This window comes from Chrysochloris asiatica, unplaced genomic scaffold (assembly GCF_000296735.1).
Source record: "Chrysochloris asiatica unplaced genomic scaffold, ChrAsi1.0 scaffold00238, whole genome shotgun sequence".
Lineage (NCBI taxonomy): Eukaryota > Metazoa > Chordata > Mammalia > Afrosoricida > Chrysochloridae > Chrysochloris > Chrysochloris asiatica.
This window is the reverse complement of record NW_006408756.1, coordinates 1,208,246-1,226,862: the sequence shown is the minus strand read 5'-3', so window position 1 is coordinate 1,226,862 and position 18,617 is coordinate 1,208,246. Positions and strand designations below refer to the sequence as shown.

The window sequence follows — 18,617 nt, the reverse complement described above, 5'->3', positions numbered from 1 at the left end:
TGGCTGGACAGCGGGGCGCTAGGGAGGGGAAGCTGAGTCCCGCCCAGCCCCAGGTGGGCCTGGCTGAATGAGGGGCTTGTGCGTGAGCAGGAGGGCGGGGTAGGGGGGAAGAGAGGGCGTGCTTGGGCATCTTGCTGGCCGCCTCCCCCAGCCCACTCAGAGCAGGAGCACCGAGCAGGGACGCAGCCATGGTAGGAGCCTCCACGCTGGTGTTGCTCCTGCTTGGGCAGTTCCTGGCTGTGACGGAGACTCAGACTCAGGTGAGGCCCACCCAGGAGAACTGACGACCTGGGTTTGGGGGTTCTAAGCTCAGCTGTCAGGGTTGAGTCCAGGAGACGACCCCCAACCCCTTCACCTGGGCAAGCAGTGAGACTGACTGCCACCTTGCAACTTTTCGCCCATAGCTGCTTCGACAGTGGGGTGCAGATGCTATGGGTCCCCTCACTGCTCCTTGGTCGCCTGAGTGTCTCAAGGAGCCTCCCTGCCCACCGGGCAGGAGACACTGGAGGTTCTGAGGTGTACAATGTCACCTTTGTTCCCAGCGCTCCCTGCAGGCAGTGGGGAGGGAGGAACAGGAGGGGTTGAGATGCTGAAGGCAGATTAACTGTGTTCCCACGTCCAGCTCTCTGAGGACTGTGGTTTTGGGGGGACTCTGAGGAGGGCAGGAATCTCAGCTCAAGGGCTACTCGACAGGACCTCTGTGACAGCCCCAGTCCTGTCCCGCTGCATCAGACTGACTGGACTCTAGAAGGAAGCCTCCCTAACCGAGAGTTTCTCCATTTCAGAAAGTGGGACCTCGAGGCCCCCCTGGCCCCCAGGGACCTCCAGGAAAACCGGGCAAGGATGGAATTGATGTGAGTAGGGAGGGGGAGGGGACCTCTCTGAAGGTGTAGCTCTGTCCCTGACCTTGCTGAGCCCCCTCACCAGACTGATGGAAAGAAAATGAAAGCCCCTTCTGAGGGAACATCCTTGGTAAAGAGCCAGTGACATGATATTAATCAGACAAAACTTCTTGTTTTGACGTGGGACAGATGGGAAGGGTGGTCCTTAGATGGGAAATGTGGAGCGGACGTGTGTGTCTGCGTCCCACTTTTGGGGGTCTGGGCTCAGGGACTCGGTGAGCTGTAGGTGTGTCCCTCTATTGGGGGACGTCTGCTTGGTACTGCTAGGGGCTGAGGGTTTCCACATGGGTGTCCCAGGAGGCTCGGATCAAGTTGTATGAAGACAGTGGACCCCCTGTAAGGCTGAAGAACAGGGCCTCCACATCCACACACCCCTGCTCGCCCAAGTACCTGAAACTGCTGGCTTCTTGCCAGGTGGAAGTGAGGGTAGGGGGGCTGACAGATAGTCAGATGAGGGTTCTGGGGTGCCTTCTGCAGATCAGGTGTGTGGGTGGCCCCCTTCCCACCCAGCAGAACCGGTGGCCTCTTGGCAACAGCAGTCTGCTTCCTTAGACTTGTCAGGCGCAAGGAGTGGGGTGAGGGGCATGTGACTGATCCCCCAATACTATATCTGTCCTCTACCTTTTCCTCAGCACCTCCCTAGGGTGATCCTTTAGGTGGGGATAGGAAAGTGGGGGTTGGAGGCCCTATCTTGTCTCCACTGCCAGGCTCTGGGGCTGTCTCTGCATCCTTTGGAGGGGCTCCAGGGAGCACTCAGTCATGTGTGCATGTCCCCCACCCCCTCAGGGAGAAGCTGGTCCTCCAGGTCTGCCTGGCCCTCTGGTGAGTCTTGCAATGCGGTGAGGGTGGTGGAAACAGAGAACAGAGGGTCATTGAGGCCCTTACCACCCTGTTAAATCCAGGGTCACCTGAGGGGAGGCCTCAGAAAGCTAGGAGCAGAGGTGGGAGCTGGGGAGGGGACAGAGGGGGCTGTGGCTTCTGTCAGCCTTTGAGGCTTTCTTTGGACCAATGCCCGGTGGTGTGAGGGGTAGGGGATGACACTCGGACCCTCATGAAGTGGGGCTGGTCCTCATGCCCAGCTGCCCAAGTCTGGACAGTGCTGAGGCTAGAGACCTGACTGGGCCCTGGGGAAACTAGCGAAATGCACTGGCCCTCAACTAGGGAGTCCAGGAGGGCAGAAGTGAAGGGCTGGGCCTGTCTCCAATTGCTGGAGGTACCAGTGCTGAAAATGCTTTTCTTCTGATGAAAGCAACAGCTAGATTCCTGACTAGGTTCCTTACTCCCTCTCCCTCCATCCCTTGCAGGGACCAAAAGGAGCCCCCGGGAAAGCAGGGAAGCCAGGAGAGGTGGGGCTGCCCGGGCTGCCCGGAGTGGACGTGAGTACACCCTCCATCGCAGCAGGGGCCAGGGACAGGTTTTTAATGCTGCCCTCCAACTGGGCCTGTCCAATCAGGCAGTCCTGTAGAAAGCCATCCTGGCCATCCTCACAGGGGACCCCTGGCCCTCAGCCCAGACTTCAGACATGTGGCAGTAGCAGAGCCCAGCTCCTGCCCAACTAAAAACAAACCATCATTGTTTTGGGGCCGTCCACACTGCCCCTGGCCCCTCCACCATCTTTCTGCCTATCCATCCATCCATCTGCCCATGGGAGGGTTCAAGGCCAGAACTGGAGACATCCCGCTGGACTCATCCTCAGGAGCAGCCCCCCACCCCACCCCACCCCACCTGTGATGCTTATTCCCTTGTGACCCCTCAGCCCCTCCTCTGCCTCCTTTCCCAGGGTCTGACTGGGCGGGATGGACCTCCTGGACCCAAGGGCACCCCTGGAGAGCGGGTAAGTGTCCCTGGGTCCCCAGGCCAAGCTGCTGGGACTCAGCCTACGCCCACCTGTCCTGTCTGTGGGCTCACTGACTGGTGCTACATGGAAGCACTTGCCTCCCATCAGCCTCAGTTTCTGTGGAGAGGGGCTTCACCCTGCCACACACTGAGGAGCTGTGAATCCCTGGTGGGACTTTGTGGCTCATAGGCCAGACTCAGCTCTTCCCTGACACCCACCTTCTTCCTCCCACAGGGAAGCCTGGGGCCCCCAGGACCACCTGGACTTGGGGTGAGTACCATGTGGACCCCAGGTGGGGTGGCCAGCCTCCAGAATCCCCAGAAGCTTGGGTTTGAAACTTCTGGACGGAGGCCCCTGGCTATGCTCTGGGGGGGGGGGGGGGGAACTCTGAGGGCTGTCCCCTGGGGGTCTCCAATAAGCAGACACACATCCCCTGAGGACCCCCCATGCTCCTAGTGACCTCCATGTTGCTTTGGCAGGGCAAAGGCCTCCCCGGACCCCCTGTGAGTACAACCACGCCCACGGCCTCCTCCCAAGCATACCCCAAAGCCAGACTGGGATGTCGCACAGCATGTAGGGGGTGGGGTCCTTGGGGATAGCAAATTCACCCCCACACCTGAATCTCCTTCAAAATGGGCAAACGCCTCTGGGACCCCCTCAGCAGAGATCTGGGTGAACAGACTCCCCTCTCCTTTCTCCAGGGAGAGGCAGGAGTGAGTGGCCTCCCAGGTGGAATGGGCCTCCGGGGACCCCCGGTGAGTGACTCTTAGACACTGCCCCCCACAGGAGGGCTGGGTTAGCAAGTCCATGTGCGATTGACCAGTGACCACCTCAAAGCCCACTGGGGGCTGTCTCTCTCCTCTTTCCCTCCCTTCCCACTTCCTCTCATTTTCCTTCCCTCCCCACTAGTTCTAGCTCTTCCTCCTTTCCCTTCTTCCCCATACCCTCTTTGGCAGGTGTTGTCTGAGCCCTTGCCAGTGCTCGGAACAGGGACAGACCCAGGCCCAGCTGACCCCAGCACAGGCCATGGGGGAGGCTGAGAGAAGGAGGAGGGAGGGAGCTGAGGTGTCCCCTTGAGGAGGTGACTGTCACCTCACCTGCTCCAGCTAAGTCATAACCTCCTCCCAGGGACCCTCCGGACTTCCAGGCTCCCCAGGACCCCCAGGACCTCCTGGGCCCCCAGTAAGTACTGGGCAGAGGGGGTCCAGAGCTCTTGGGGTGTGTTGGGCATGGGCACTGTGCCCATGTGGGGCTGGATTCCCCTGTCCCCAGAGGCCCCCATCACCACCACTCCTGAGATGGGCCAGCAGGCTCGGTGTTCCCAGGGACAGGATGGCCCCAGCACTGGCCACCTGGGGGAGGGGTGTCTAGAACCTACCATGGGAGGCTGAAGGGTCCCTGGCAAGGGGGAGGGTATGGTGTGCCAGCGGTAGGGAGGGAGAGAGGCCAGCAGGATGGTGTCAAACCCAGCTCTTTCTCTGTTCCAGGGCCACCCAGGTGTCCTTCCTGAAGGTGCTACTGACCTGCAGGTGGGCATTTGCAGCCACTGGAGGAGGAGCCGGGCCTGGCCACAGAACTTGTGTGTGTGTGTGTGTGTGTGTGTGTGCATGCGCGCGCATGTGCATGCGTGTGCGTGCGTATGTGCGTGCGCATGTGCGTGCATGTGTGAGTGCGTGTGTGTATGTGTGTGCTATGTGGCCTGACCCACAGCCTCAGGGATTCTCCGTCTAAAGTGGTGACAATGGCTTGACCCCATCCACAGGAAGCAGGGCTGGGATTTTGGGGTGGGGGGGCAGGGGGCTCACTGCAGGAGGTTCTGCTGTGTGATACCAGCTCCAGCCCAGCCTAGTCCAGACCCCAGCTGGGGTGCCTTCCTGTGCCCTCCCTGCTCCGGGCCCAGGCAACACTGTTCATACATTAGAGGAAACCCGTTTGAGCCCTTTCTGAGGGGCTCTTAGCCTGATGTGGAGAGTCTGCCATACAGCACCATGTCTGAAGGTGGCTCCAGAGCAGCCCCATTTGGAGAGAAACCACACCTGGTATCGGTGTGTGGTAGTGTGTGTGTGGGATGGGCAGTCAGTCTCCCCCCCTTCTTCAGCTGCCCTAGGAAACCTGTCAGCTGTCTCTGCCAGCCACTCCTACCATGTCTAAGCAGGCCAGGGGCTGTGGGCAGGTGGAGTGGATTCTGCCCAGCATAGCTGTGGAATGATCTGGAAATCACGGCCTATGCTGGCAGGGGCAGGGGTGGGGCAGGCAGGGCACTGGGCTAAGGCTCTCTACATGTCACTCCCGAGATGTTAGAACCTGCTGAGTGTCACTAGGGTGACTGGAGTGAAGCCCCACTTGAGAACACCCCGCCCCCCGATGTCAGGATGGAGGGGGGATGAGGTCCCCCTGTGCTCAGTGCCCAGTGAAGCTGTTCACTTGTGTTCCTGGCCCCTTCTCACGGGAGGCCCTTGGGTTCACCTCCGCTTCAGGAGGGCTATTTGCCCAAGGGGCCAGCCTGTTTGGCCGGAGGGGTCTGACCCCTTGTGCTATCCCACAGTGCCCTGCCATCTGCCCACCTGGCCCCCCAGGCCCCCCAGGAATGCCAGGATTCAAGGTGAGACTCTCAGTGAAGGTGGCAGCCTTAGTGGCTGAGTTGGGTGGAGGTGGGGACCCGTGTTTATCCAGGTCCCAATACTGGCGCTGTGAGCTAGGCTGTGCGGGTCAGAAGGTGGCCTTTGTCTCGGCTCAGGAGAACACATCCACCCCACGCTGCCTGGCACGCCCCCCTCCCACTTCCCAGTGACCCCCAGCCCCACCTGCTTCCTCTCCCGCCGCCCTTTGCTGTAATGCTATGTCTGGGACCTCACTTGGGTCTGCTGCCTTGAGAGGGTTGGATTCCATCCTCTTGGGAGTAGGGTGTCTTAGGATCCAGGAGGAGTGTGACCCACTTCTTTATGTGTTGGCTTCAGGGACCTACTGGCTACAAAGGGGAGCAAGGAGAAGGCGGCAAGGATGGAGAGAAGGTTAGGGGAGAATGCTGGGCGGTGGAGTCTGAGGTGGTGAAGCAGAGGGGCAGGGGTGGGCAAGCCTGAACGTGGAGACAGGCTAATGTCTTAGATGTGGCTGAGGGACCCTCTCTGTAAGGCCCTCCCTCCCTCAGCCTGGATTGGGAAGTGGGGGGTGCCCCCTACCTCACAGGTGGGAGTAGGTTGTAAGTAATGGGGTGGGGGCTGGAAGAACCCGGGGTACACCCTATAACATGCCTTCTCATCCCTATTGCAGGGTAACCCTGGTCCCCCTGGGCCTGCCGGCATCCCGGGAACCGTAGGGGTGCAGGTGAGCTAGGCAGGGGTGAGGTTGCTGGGGTAGGAAGTCCTCAGCAGTGGCCCACAAGGTGGTGACTACTGTCTGCCTACACACAGTGGTAGGCCCACCTACCCATAAGCCCTCCGCTGACCCTCTGTAGCTGGATGGGGAGAGTCCTTGGCCAGGACCCTGTATCTCTCACTCTCCCCACAGGGTCCCCGGGGACTTCGAGGAATGCCAGGGCCACTTGGGCCCCCTGGTGACCGGGTAAGTCCAATCCCACACAGGTGTCTGTCTGTCCTGGGTCCTGTGGACTAGTCTTCCAGGGAGACCAGGGGCGGAACCCTCACCAGACTTAAGACTGGCCCCCAGTCAAACGAGGGCTCCGTACAGTGAGGACATGATACAGGGCATGATCCTTAGCCTTGGGGGAGGCTGGACCAAGTGTCTTCAAGGACTCCCACACAATTCCAAAACATGGGGTACATGCCACAGAGGGGGGTGTATGCCAAAGACTGCTTCAAATGGAGCAGGTCTAGACTCCCGTTTCCTCTACAGGGTCCGATTGGGTTCCGAGGCCCCCCCGGGATCCCTGGAGCACCCGGGAAAGTGGTATGTCTGTGTGGGGGGAGGGAGGGGTAAAGAGCCACCTCACAGGTTATGTCTACCCTCATGGGACTGACACAAACCCAGGTCCATGGGCCAGGGGTTGCTCCTGACACCCCAAAACCAGGGTGAGGTTCCTAGGTGGGGGAGTGCTATATCTCACTATGGACTTAAAGCAGGTCACTGGCTCTGACCCTTAGTGTTGGCCCGACCCCTCAATCAGGTCCTGCCAGGCTCTGCAGGACACTGACTCTGTTCCTGTCCCTGTCCCCCCTTGTTTCCCAGGGTGACCGAGGCGAGAGGGGTCCAGAGGGGTTCCGAGGACCCAAGGGTGACCTTGTAAGTGAGTGAAAGAGGATACTGGGAAGCTGGGAAGGGGGTGGTAGAATAGGCCACGAGAGGGCACATGCCAAGGGGTGTTGACCACTCCACACCTGCCTTTATTGGGGCGGGGGTGGGGGTGTGGTGAGCCACCTCCCCCTAGGGGGTTCCTCCCAAGCACTCCCTGTGCTCTGAGCTGTTCTGAAACCCCGCCTGGATACTCTAGGCCTACCTGAGCTGGTACTGCTGGAATCACCAGCAGCTTAGCAAGCTCATGTCCAGGGTGGCCTCAGTGAGGGGTTGGGCAGGGCCTGTGGGACCCTGTTGGAACCTTGACCGACACAGTCCCTGGGGCAGCATGGGGGGAGCAGGAAGGGCTAAAAGAAGCAGAAGTGAACCCACATGGTATGGAATGACAAGCTGGAGTGACCATCACTGGACTGGTATTTGCCTGTGGCCACTCCACCCCTGGCTGGTGAGGGGTCCCTTTGGAAGAGTGTTGGAGGAACACAGATGTAGCCAGACTCTTGGTGCTTCTGGTCCCAGGCACCCAGGGATGATGAGCGTGGGAGGGAACGTCCTCTTTCCTGCTGCCCTGGTTCCTTCTGCCGCTTGCTTTGTCTTTCAGGGCAGACCTGGCCTCAGAGGCCTCCTTGGACTCGCTGGTCCCGCTGGAGAACCGGTATGTGCTCTCTAGTCTGTAGCCATGCCTTACTTCTCCGAGAAGGCTCATCTTTCCAGGGCCCCAGTCAGGGCTGTTGGCTCAGTGTGCTACCATTGCTACCTTGAAGAGTGGGGTCACTGCTCAAAAGCCCCACCCACATTTGCATTGGCCCACCTGCATCCCCTCCAAGCCCTAAAGGCAGACCCCTGGGAGTTCTCTTACTAGGAACCCTGGCCAATTCTGCACATCTGTCTTGCTTCTGAGAGTGGTTAACAGTCTGAGGATCGGCAGGTCTGGGTCCAGATGCTGGCTCCCCAGCCTCAGTTTCCACATCTGTAAAATAGGAGCCACACAGAACTTCCTCAGGGCAGTGTGGGTTCCCTTGTTGCCATCTGCCCACACCCATGCCTTCGTGACTTCTAAGGATGACCCAGACGACCCCTGCCACCACCAGACCACCAACAGTCATGGGTAGCTCAGGCCCTGCTGGTCCGGGAGGGGTAGAACAAATTGGGCAGGGAGGCAGCTGTCGAGGCTGTGTGTGTGTGGGGGGGGTATGCACCTGATACAGCCCCTCACCTGCCCCCTGGTCCCTAGGGCATGCCGGGCAAGGATGGCCGGGACGGTGTACCAGGACTGGACGGGGAGAAGGTGGGTGTGGCAGCTGGCTTGGCTGGGAAGGAGCAGGAGGAGGTTTCAGCCCAGATGGCACTCATCTCCCTCCTACCCCATTGTTTATCCTCTCAGGGAGAGGCAGGCCGCAATGGCGTTCCAGGAGAGAAGGGGCCCAACGGACTGCCGGTGAGTGCTGGGGGGGTGGAGGGTAGCGGGTGGGAAGGCTTGGGGGTGTGAGGGGCCCAGGCCAGTGCTGAGATGGGTGTTCCACATGCATGGCTGTGTGGGAACGCCCTGCCCAGGGGCCCCCAGGAGGTAGGGTCATCAGGGTCCCATTGGGTTGGTGGGGGAGACACCCGTCCCAGCAATGGGCACATTCTGTCCCCAGCCCTACTAAAAGCTCTGACCACCACCCCACCCTGGCAGGGCCTCCCGGGTCGAGCAGGGTCCAGAGGCGAGAAAGGAGAACAGGTATGTGGTCTTCCTTGGGGACAGGAAGAGGGGTAGTGGTGCAACCTGTGTGTGTGTGTGGGGTGGTGGATTCAGGCTGCACTCAGGGCCCTCTCCCTCCACAGGGCAAAGCTGGAGAGCTGGGTGAGGCAGGCCCCTCAGGAGAACCAGGTGTCCCTGTGAGTAATCTGCTCCTCCCCACTGCAAACCTCCACCCAACCCCTCTCTCCTTTCTCCCTCTGCTCCTCACACCCCACATTCCTATATGAGCTCTCTATCCTGTGTGGGCTCCACTCACACCTGCCGCTCCTCTTGCAGGGAGATGTGGGGCTGCCAGGGGAGCGTGGTGAGGCTGGCCACAGGGGCTCTGCGGTGAGTGGTGGGCCAGGCCCCAGGGGTGGTCCCTCCACGCAGGTGAGGGTGGTTTGGGTGCAGCTCACGGAAAGCCTCGTCTCCCTGGTCCGCTGTTGCTCAGCCCAGCCAGAGCCAGGGGTGCTCTCCGGACCCTCATGACCAGCTGGCCACGCCTCACACCCCTTCCTAGCCAATATGATGCCAACAGCAGCCACTCTCCCCAGAGGCAGTGGGCTCGTGGCTGTGGGATAGAGGGTGTGCTTGCCATCTACCTCCCCCTAGAGACCCTCCCCCATGTCCCAGCTGCTGGACCAGACTCTGGGCGACTGCCTAGCCAGCACCCCTCTCATTTGCAGAGGGCACTTCCTGGGGTCCCATCAGCACTTCCCCAGAGACGGGCACACACTTACACCTCCTCTCTCCTCTTAGGGGGCTCTTGGCCCACAAGGCCCTCCTGGTGCTCCTGGTGTGCGTGGCTTCCAGGTGAGTGCAGTGCAGGTTGGGTTTGGGCAGGGTGGGGGGAAGGAGCCTGTTTGGGGCTCACTGAAGGGGGATACACTGTGTCCACAGGGCCGGAAGGGCAGCATCGGGGAACCTGGCTTGCCAGGCCCCCAGGGCCTCCGAGGCGGCATGGGCGAACGAGTAAGTGGCTGTCCTTGAAGGCCTGGTTTGGTCCTCATCCACACTCCACACCCTCAGACTCAGCAGGGGGACAGTCATCTGATGGGCCCTGTATACAGGGAAGTTATGTCCCAGTCTTCATGGCCACTCTCAGCTGAGCTGAGCTGAGCTTGCCCCCACCTCCAGGGTGACAATGCCCCATATAGAGCAGGGGGACAGTTCTGATCCACACTGGGCTCCCGCCCCTACCTGTTCATGGCCTCTTAACCGCTCTGTTGGCCTCACATTGATGAGTGCTGTCCCCTCGTAGCTGTGACACTGCCCGGGAACATATGTCATGCAGGGACCAGAAGTCTCAGGGACACGGGTCCCTGCAGGCTCTCCTGGGGAGACACCCCACCCCCTCCATCATCAGTTCCTAAAACTGTCCCCCTGGGTGAGGACAAGGCCTCTATTCAGCTGTGCTCCAGCATGAAGGCCACAACTTGCCTTCCAGGAAGTCGAGAGGCCTCAGGAACATCGTCTCAGACACCCCTTCATTCCAAGGGGTGTGGACACCCTCACCCTGTAGCCAGACAGACAGTGGACCCTTTATTAGCCTCCAGGGTGGAAATTCCAGGGCTTGGGGGAGCCACACCAACAGCCTAGGCCTCTGAGATGAGGGGAGGGTGGGCTGGATTTCCCGTCAGACCCACAGGGATGGTCTCTGTGTACAGAGCCAGCCCTGGTCCTCATGGATGGCCTGAGTAAATGAATGTTTTCCTGCATTCTTTTATGGTGTGTTTCTAACCGTGCGCGGGCGCAACGTTAGAGGAGTCTGTAGATCCAGCCCATGGTGGGGGTGGGAACTCTGTTGTTATTTAGACTGCACATACATGTCAGCAGCAAGTTTTCGCAGCACCCTTTGTGCGTATGGATGTGGGGATACCTTGGGTACCCTGTAACCAGTCTATTTCTCTCTATCTGCAGGGCTTTGGAGGAACTGCAGGTCGGAAGGGAGACCAGGTGAGGGACTGAAGGCCAACAGTGCTAGGATTCTCCTCACCCTGGCCACGGGGCTTCCTTGCCTGTTTCCAGAGCCTTCTCATTGGCCCCTTGCTTTCTCAGCTTTTGCCCTCCTGGACCTTCCTGTTTGCATCACTCATGGTTGTCACCAGCCACCGTCACCCCCAGCACAGCACCCAGCTCCCCAAGTCAGGGCCAGGGCCAGTATAGCCAGCCTGTCTGACTCCTGATCTGAGGCAGGCTGGGGCCTATTGGCTCCCCCAGCAGGGTCATCTCCTGTGTCCTGGCAACTCTTACTGGTGGAAGGCCCTGTTGATGACGGGCATCAGCGAGTCGAATCTGACTCATAGTGACCCCATGTGACAGAACAGGACGGCCCATCGGGTGCCCCAGGGTGCCTTCTTTATAGGGCCAGAGGACCTTGTAGAGCTGCTGGCTGGGTTCAAACCACCAACCTTTCAGTTAGCAACTAAGCACTTAACCACTGTACCACCACTACTCTAATGGCACGTTCCAGGTCCTGGGCTTCTGGACTCATCTGGGAGTGGGTTTTCACCAGCCCTAGCGAGATGGACTGGCCAAGTGGCAGCATCGATGGACTCAAGTGTGGCAATAGTAGTGAGGTTGGCCCAGGATCAGGCAGTGTTTCGTTCTGCTGTGCATAAGGTCGCTATGGGTCGGTACCGACTCGATGGCACCTAACAACATCAACAAGCTTAGAGCAGGAAGGAGTTACAGCTCCCTAACTTGGGGTGTCCTTTCTAGGGCATCGCTGGTGCTGACGGTCTTCCTGGGGATAAAGGAGAGCTGGTAAGTATGACACATTGACCTTTAGTAGCTTTGGAGAACAACCACACTCAGGGGGGCTAGTCGGTGCATAGGCTCGGCTTCCCTCCAGGGCTGTACCTGCCTGGCCCTTCCCATGCCCACCTGAGGGCCCCTGCTCTTGAGTACACCCACTCCTTGCTTACCAACAGGGTGAGGATCCAAAGACAGGTCACTGTGCAAAAATCAGGGTTATGATCACAAAATGTCAGGTGAATACATCATTACGTAACTGTCTAATCATATCGTTACCAAACTGCCAAACCAGTGAGAACCATGACCCAGCCACGCTGACACGGTTCCAACTCTACCAGGCAACATTACCGTCACGTCACACCTCGGCATTCTTTTCGGCTGGGTGTCTGTCATCAGTGCATGAAATTGTCAGAAAGGACATGTTTCACTATTGTCATAAATGCAAGCTGTGGGATGAGGAGACAGCTATTCAGTGAAGTGAGGAGTAGGTACAATTGTACTAACGCCAATTGTGAAGGTGACTGTTGGCTCTGTCAGTATGTACTGCACATCATTTTCACTAACGTAAAGCAAACGTTCGTGGAGTTCACAATCATATGACATAAATCCTCGGCGGGTTTACATTTTTCAGGCTGTGCCCCTTTTTCACATTTCTCTCCTAGTAGAGGTAGCTTCAGTCGGCAGTCACTGGGCTTGGGGGATACGGTCTTTCTGGCTTTGGAGGGGACAGAGTGTTAAATCCTGTAATTTAGCATTCCCTGTGTGTCTAGATGAAATGGAAAACCACTCATCCCCAGGGGTCCTGCCTTTGACAAAGCCCTCACAGCCCATGCAGGGTTTCTATGTCTTCAAGTAAGAAAAGCTCAGTTGTTCATGTGTGGAGTTCATTTTGGGGGTGAGTTCTTAGATCACCGTGACAAACGAGACTCTGGGAATCAGGAGGAAGGCTGGCCCGGCCCTATAATCTCATGAGGTGGCGAAGGGACAGTGTCTGCTCTGAGCTGAGGTAGTGTCCTGCCCTCTCCAGTTCCAACTGTGACCCTACACCCAGATTTGTCCAGTGCCCACCCCCGCATGCACTGGGGGCTTTCCTGAAGACACAGCTGGGAGGGGGACAGAGCTTCAGGGTCAGACATTCATTTCTTTCTTTTTTCAAAGATAATATTTGATTGTGTTTTTTGAGAGAAAGTTCACATAGCTTCACTTTTGATACATATTGGTCAGTTTCAACATTCTCCTTCCCACAGTGGTCCTCCCATCTCCATCCATCCATTTTCCCTGCTTCACCCCACTTCCCACCCCTTACTGTCTCATCTTTGCTTCCGGGTAATTATTAACCATTTACTACCAAAGAGATGATTTTATCAGTCTCATTTAAAGGGGAAACCAAATAAATGTGAGAGAAAAAGCACTGTTTAGGGGAGGGTTAGGGGAACTTTTTCCTGACAAAATTTATAATATGATTTGTGGACCATACAAAATTATCAGTTTAAAAAATTAGCCTGTTATATTTGGTCAAACATTTCATTAACTGCCCCCTAATGTGATGGTTGCTGTTTAGTACCGTTGAGTCGGTTCCGATCCATAGCGACCCTGTATAGGGTTTCTGAGGAACAGCTGGTGAGCTTGAACCACTGACCTTGCACATGGCACTGTGGGTTAATGTGCTGGACTGCAAAGTTGGTTTGAATTGCAAGGTTGGCTGTTCAAGCTCACCAGCCATTCCCAGGAAACCCTATACAGGGTTGCTATGGGTCAGAACCAACTCGATGGCACTTATCAACAACAACAACATACAGTCCATGGGTTAGACGTTTCCCACCCCTGGTTTAGGGCAAATAACAAGTAAAGAGAGTTGTTGTTGGTGGTGGTGTTGTGGAACGGACTCCAACTCATAGCGACAGAGTAACGTTTCCTAGGCTGCCATCTTGACAGAGGCAGGTCTCCTTTGGAACCACTGGTGGGTTTGAACTGCCAACCTTTCTGTCGGCAGCCAAGCGCTTCACTACTGTGCCACCAAGACTCCTTACCTAGAGACATGGGCATGAAACAATTTCAGCAATATAAAGATGTCCACAGGAGGGAAAAAGAAGAGGAAAGCCCATTGTCCTTCTTTTAGCAAATTCAAATTGTGGTTTTATGGGGAATTTCATTTTCAACTTAAAAAAATATTGTGGTGATAATAAACACACCAGAACATTCACACCAGTTACACTTCAATGATAACAGTTACACGCTGCCTTTCCTGGTGTGATGCTGTGGGTTAATGCGCTGGACTGCAAGGTCAGTTTGAACTGTAAGATCGGTGGTTCAAACTCCCCAGCTGCTCCTTGGAAACCCTATACAGGGTCACTATGAGTTGGAACTGACTCAGCAGCACTTAACAATGAAACAACCACCACTGTGATAGCTACTGGTTTTAAAAAATACGATGCTTTGTTTTAATCACGTGTGGGATTGGTACCTGAGCGATCCAACACGTCATCCACACCACATCCTTTTATTTGCAGGGTCCCAGTGGACCCGTCGGACCCAAAGGAGCGGTAAGTGCAGCAGTGCCCTGCTCTGCCACACCAGAGGCCCTGTCCAGACCTGCACCTTACTGACAAGTCCAGCCGGATAGGAAATCAGTCACCAGGGTGGACAGACAGCAGCCTGACCTCTGACCACCGTTCTCTGCTTTCTGTCCAGTCTGGCGACAGAGGCGAGCTGGGCCCCAAAGGCATCCAGGGTCCCAACGGCACCAGTGGCGTTCAGGGGGTCCCAGGTCCTCCTGGCCCCATGGGCTTCCCAGGAGTTCAAGGCATCCCTGGAATTACGGGAAAACCAGGTGTTCCGGTGCGTGTCTCCTTGGCCCTGGGCGGAACCTGGATGCTTTCTCTTAAAGCATGGCTCCCCTTTCAGAGTGTCACAGCTATCTGGTGACTTTCAGGGCAAAGAAGCCAGCGAGCAGCACATCCGGGAGCTGTGTGGGGGCATGATCAGCGGTGAGGGGAAGACAAGTGTCTGGTCCTAGGGTGTGGTGGGTGTCCTGGGTGGGTACACCCCAGCCCCATGGGGATGCTCGGTCCCTGACCTCGTCTAGGTTCTTCTACTCCTGGCCACCTTCTCCCTCGCACTGTGCCCGTCTGCCAGCCCTGGAGGCACAGCCTCACCCTGTCCCGTCTGTCATGGGCACCAGCAGCACACACTGGCACACCTTGGATGTTCTAAATGCTGCCCAAACATTCACAGCAAACCAGCGTGTCCAGGGACTTTGTGGCAGGCTTCCCAGACAGTCCCTTGGGGGGCATCTTCTGCCCCTCCTGTTCACAGCGTTCTAAGTACTCCAGAGAAGGTGGTCCTTTCTAGCCCTGTGACACAGCCTCTGGGTGTGGAAGAGACCTCAGGACACCGGGCACATACTAAAGCACTTGGAAATGCCCTCGATCCGTCCATGAAGACATCCTGAGAGGCAGGGCAGGGACTCGACGTTCCGATTCGAGACACTGACGCCCACCCATGTTTTCTTCTTTTCAAAGAGCAAATCGCACAGCTAGCTGCTCACCTGAGGAAGCCTTTGGCACCAGGATCCATCGGTAGGCCCGGTCCAACTGGTCCTCCAGGTCCCCCAGGCCCTCCTGGATCCATTGGCCACCCTGGTGCTCGTGGACCCCCTGGATATCGTGGTCCCACTGGAGAGCTGGGAGATCCTGGCCCCCGAGGTGAGTTAGTCCCTTGACATGGGGTTCTGCTGTGGGTACAGCCACAGAGGCCCCCAGATGCCCCCTCACACAGCAGACTTCTCTGGAGTCTCCAGGAGGAGGGAGACAGGTTGAGGCGTCTACAAGGCCCATCTAGCCCTTCTTAAGTGTTACTGAGAAATGACATCACACGTGGAGCCATCACTAGAAGCCATTCGGGCATGTCCTGAGTCGTCACCCTCACTCCTGGAGGCCCTCACCCCTACAGAGCACGTACACAGAGCATTTTAAATAAGGGCATCATTTTCTCAAACACCATCAGAACACTTGTGGGGAGGGACCCATTTTAACATGTGAGAAATGAAGAAATAGGGGTCCCATTGATACTTGGAGTCCTAGTGCCACAGGATAAGCATGGGAGTGCTAACCAAGATCTTGGTGGTTTAAACCCACCAGCCACACTCGACGGCACTGACCCACTTAGTGAGGGTGGATCAGGGTCTGAGTCTCTGCTCCCGAGGAAACGATCTTAGCAACACTCGAGCTCCCCAACTCTGAGCGCCCCTGTAAGGCAGAGCAGAGCTGCTCACTGGCGTTGCTGAGACAACATCTCTATGGCAGCTGACTGCCTCATCTTTCTTCCCGGGAGCAGCAGGTGGGGTAGAACCACGCCCTGACGTTAGCAGTCCAGTGGTCAGCCTCACTACGAGAGCAGCAGGAAGAAATCCCAGTACAAGTGACCCTGAGGTTCAAGGGTCGCCTGTAGTTGACTGGCACCCCTTGGTCCTCAAAGATCCTCAATTCCTGGGAATGCTTTGGGGTGCCCAGATATAAATAGGGGACATCTGGAAGCTCGATAACACACAGCTGTGTGAATTTTTGGACGCTGACGTTTTCCAAAACATCCTTTAAATTTTAGATAAGCAATTTGCCACCTCACCTCAAAGCCCAAATCAGGAATGTAGAACCTGGCTCCTTCATCTTAGAGACAGAATTTCAGTACGTGTGTAGGTGAGACGCATTGCCTAAGACTCAGAGATGAAGAGTTACACCATAAGGGCAAAGCTGCCACCACATTCATGCCACTGTGCCCTAGCAGTACCCACCCACACTAACCACCCAGTAAAGCCACAGCCTCAGACAAGGCCAGATAGGAAGTTTTCACATAGGGATGTGAATTCCTTCAGGATGTTTGAAAATAAAAGTCAAACCCAGCATCCCTGATCTTTACTGATGCTCTCAGAGAGCACAGTGCGACAACACTGAACAAAGTCAGGGCCAACGAAGGTGAAGGCCGCACAGAGGCAGGGACCTGTGTCCTCTGGCTTTCTGTCTGCAGATGAGTCCCTGGGCAGAGGGGGCCAGGCTTCTTCCTGGGGGAGACTAGGCCCTGTAAGAACTCGGTGGGCACTCACCCAGAGGCCATTTACTAGGGGGGCTTCCATCTCATCTCCCTGGAAAAAGGCAGCACCGAGGAGGAGCACCCTGTATTCACCAAGGGCACCCCAGGACGGTAACCCTGAGTCTGAAGCAGCCGCTTCAGTGTGACTGAGGTATCAGATGCCATTATAGCGCCGTGCCCATGGTGAAGGCCACCCTGAGATCTGCAGCCACGATGCCACTCCACCTGTGGTCCGTGGGTGATGAAGGACATGTGAGGTGGCAGCAGTCACAGGGGTGGCCTCTTTTGTGCTTCTGGTCAGCTTCAGAAGAGTCAAAGGCGGAAAAGATGTGCTGACAAATGCTAACCTAAGGAATGCTGCTACCAAGATCAGGCCAAAGTGGCTCTCCCCCATAGCGTCTTTGGCCCTATAGAGACTCTACCAGGCAAAGAAAGGGTTCATGACCAGGAGCATGACTCGAGGATGACCGGTTGGCGTCTAGTAACAAAGCAGACAAAGTAGAGGTTGGCAAATCTGCCATCAAAATGAGACTTCTCTGCACCTAGCCCAGTCACGGGGAGCGCAGTGGCTTCATAGGATGAGCACTGGTCTGCGAACCACAAGGTCCAAGGTTCGAGTTCACCAGCCACTGTGAGAGAGATGAGATTTTCTGCTCCTGTGAAGATTTCAAGCCTCAGAAACTCTATACAGGGTCACTGTGAGTCGGAACCGACTCAGCAACACTTAGAGCAGGGGATCTCAGTCATGAGGGGTCACGCAGAAGGAAACACATAGAGACGGAAGATTTGAATAGCTCAACTAGAGGGGCATTTAAAACACCTTTAAGGAACTCCTGGGTCAAAAGACATTATTTAACAAATACAAATATTTTCAACAAAACTAACATTCCATTCCATCAGCAGCCAGGCTATGGGTGGGTGCAGTTGGTCCAGATCCATCGACCAGTTGACTCCTTTCCCACAAGGTGGTATCAAGTGCGGCCGCAGTGCGCTTTACGGCCCCAGTGTCTCTTTAAGTGCATGCAGACGTTTTACAGTGTGGCTTTGTGTTTATGTCTTCTGACAGGAAGCCAAGGGGACCGAGGGGACAAAGGCGCCACTGGTGCTGGCCTGGATGGGCCTGATGGAGACCAAGGACTCCAAGGTATGCGCTGCTGGGCCGTTTTTCTGAGCACCCTTCCCAGGGTTTCAGAGCTCCAGACTGGGGTGGCTCCTTTTCTTAGAAGGAAATCTTTTTTTTTTTTTTTTTTTCCTTTTGGCAAAGCATTCTTAGAGGCAAGATGAGGAATTGTTTTAGTAAATAGATCATCTTGAGTCTATTAGATTGTAGAATTTAGAAACAGATTTAAATTCTATTTAAGGCTATTCATTAACTATTTTGTCTAATTCTAACTGAATTTTCCTTGCATTGACCCATACATACCCAAATCAATCCCACTGGTATTGATGCCAACTCAGCAACCCTATAAGACAGAACTGACCCATAAGGTTTCCAAGACTCTGGCACTGTAGGATAAGCACTAGACTGCCAACCCCAAGACAGGGTTTCTCTATGGCACTTTATAACAACACCAACAAGCCCACCTTCCTCCCACAGAGCTGCTGTTGGGTTCAATGGCTTAGCCACCGTATCATCAGGCCTCCTCCCACACACATACTGGGCATTTCAAGTTTTAAATGTTGAATCTCACTGCCTGTCCCTGGCTGAGGCCACCCCTACCTACCTGTGTCTGGCACCCGGTGCCTTCACGGAGAGTTGCTTCCAGATCATTCTCCTTCATACACATACGCTTGGCACTTGGTGTTGAGGGCGGGCAGCCTCTGCGCCTATACCCCGACATCTCCCAGCTGCCTCCCAGTGTCCCCTGAACCACTTTCTCCCGGCCCAGCCATGTCACTCTGCCTGTGCTGAGCTAGCTCTTTCTTCCTCCCTGAACCCCAAGGCTCAAGTGCCCCCATCTTTGTTGAGGGTCCTATAGAGTCAGCCTTACATACCAAGCCCAGGAGTGGCCTTGCCACCCTCACTTAGCAGACACTACCCTTTCCTTCTGCACTCAGGCCC

At 56.3% G+C, this 18,617-nt stretch overlaps 1 protein-coding gene across 1 annotated transcript in view; it reads left to right on the top strand.

Annotated features, from left to right (window-relative positions):
* The first annotated feature begins 188 nt into the window (after positions 1-188).
* COL9A3 (collagen, type IX, alpha 3) overlaps positions 189-18,617 on the top strand; it is an 18,895-nt gene continuing 466 nt past the window's right edge. Inside the window, exons 1-31 of the mRNA XM_006873356.1 lie at positions 189-260; positions 786-854; positions 1,689-1,724; positions 2,207-2,278; positions 2,683-2,736; positions 2,974-3,009; positions 3,219-3,242; positions 3,441-3,494; positions 3,868-3,921; positions 4,227-4,268; positions 5,285-5,341; positions 5,697-5,750; positions 6,010-6,063; positions 6,247-6,300; positions 6,592-6,645; positions 6,925-6,978; positions 7,589-7,642; positions 8,222-8,275; positions 8,372-8,425; positions 8,666-8,710; positions 8,815-8,868; positions 9,008-9,061; positions 9,473-9,526; positions 9,614-9,685; positions 10,634-10,669; positions 11,435-11,479; positions 13,981-14,013; positions 14,162-14,308; positions 14,403-14,457; positions 14,992-15,174; positions 17,622-17,699. Coding sequence (XP_006873418.1) covers positions 189-260; positions 786-854; positions 1,689-1,724; positions 2,207-2,278; positions 2,683-2,736; positions 2,974-3,009; positions 3,219-3,242; positions 3,441-3,494; positions 3,868-3,921; positions 4,227-4,268; positions 5,285-5,341; positions 5,697-5,750; positions 6,010-6,063; positions 6,247-6,300; positions 6,592-6,645; positions 6,925-6,978; positions 7,589-7,642; positions 8,222-8,275; positions 8,372-8,425; positions 8,666-8,710; positions 8,815-8,868; positions 9,008-9,061; positions 9,473-9,526; positions 9,614-9,685; positions 10,634-10,669; positions 11,435-11,479; positions 13,981-14,013; positions 14,162-14,308; positions 14,403-14,457; positions 14,992-15,174; positions 17,622-17,699 — 1,858 coding nt within the window. The remainder of the gene's footprint in view (positions 261-785; positions 855-1,688; positions 1,725-2,206; positions 2,279-2,682; positions 2,737-2,973; positions 3,010-3,218; positions 3,243-3,440; positions 3,495-3,867; positions 3,922-4,226; positions 4,269-5,284; positions 5,342-5,696; positions 5,751-6,009; positions 6,064-6,246; positions 6,301-6,591; positions 6,646-6,924; positions 6,979-7,588; positions 7,643-8,221; positions 8,276-8,371; positions 8,426-8,665; positions 8,711-8,814; positions 8,869-9,007; positions 9,062-9,472; positions 9,527-9,613; positions 9,686-10,633; positions 10,670-11,434; positions 11,480-13,980; positions 14,014-14,161; positions 14,309-14,402; positions 14,458-14,991; positions 15,175-17,621; positions 17,700-18,617) is intronic.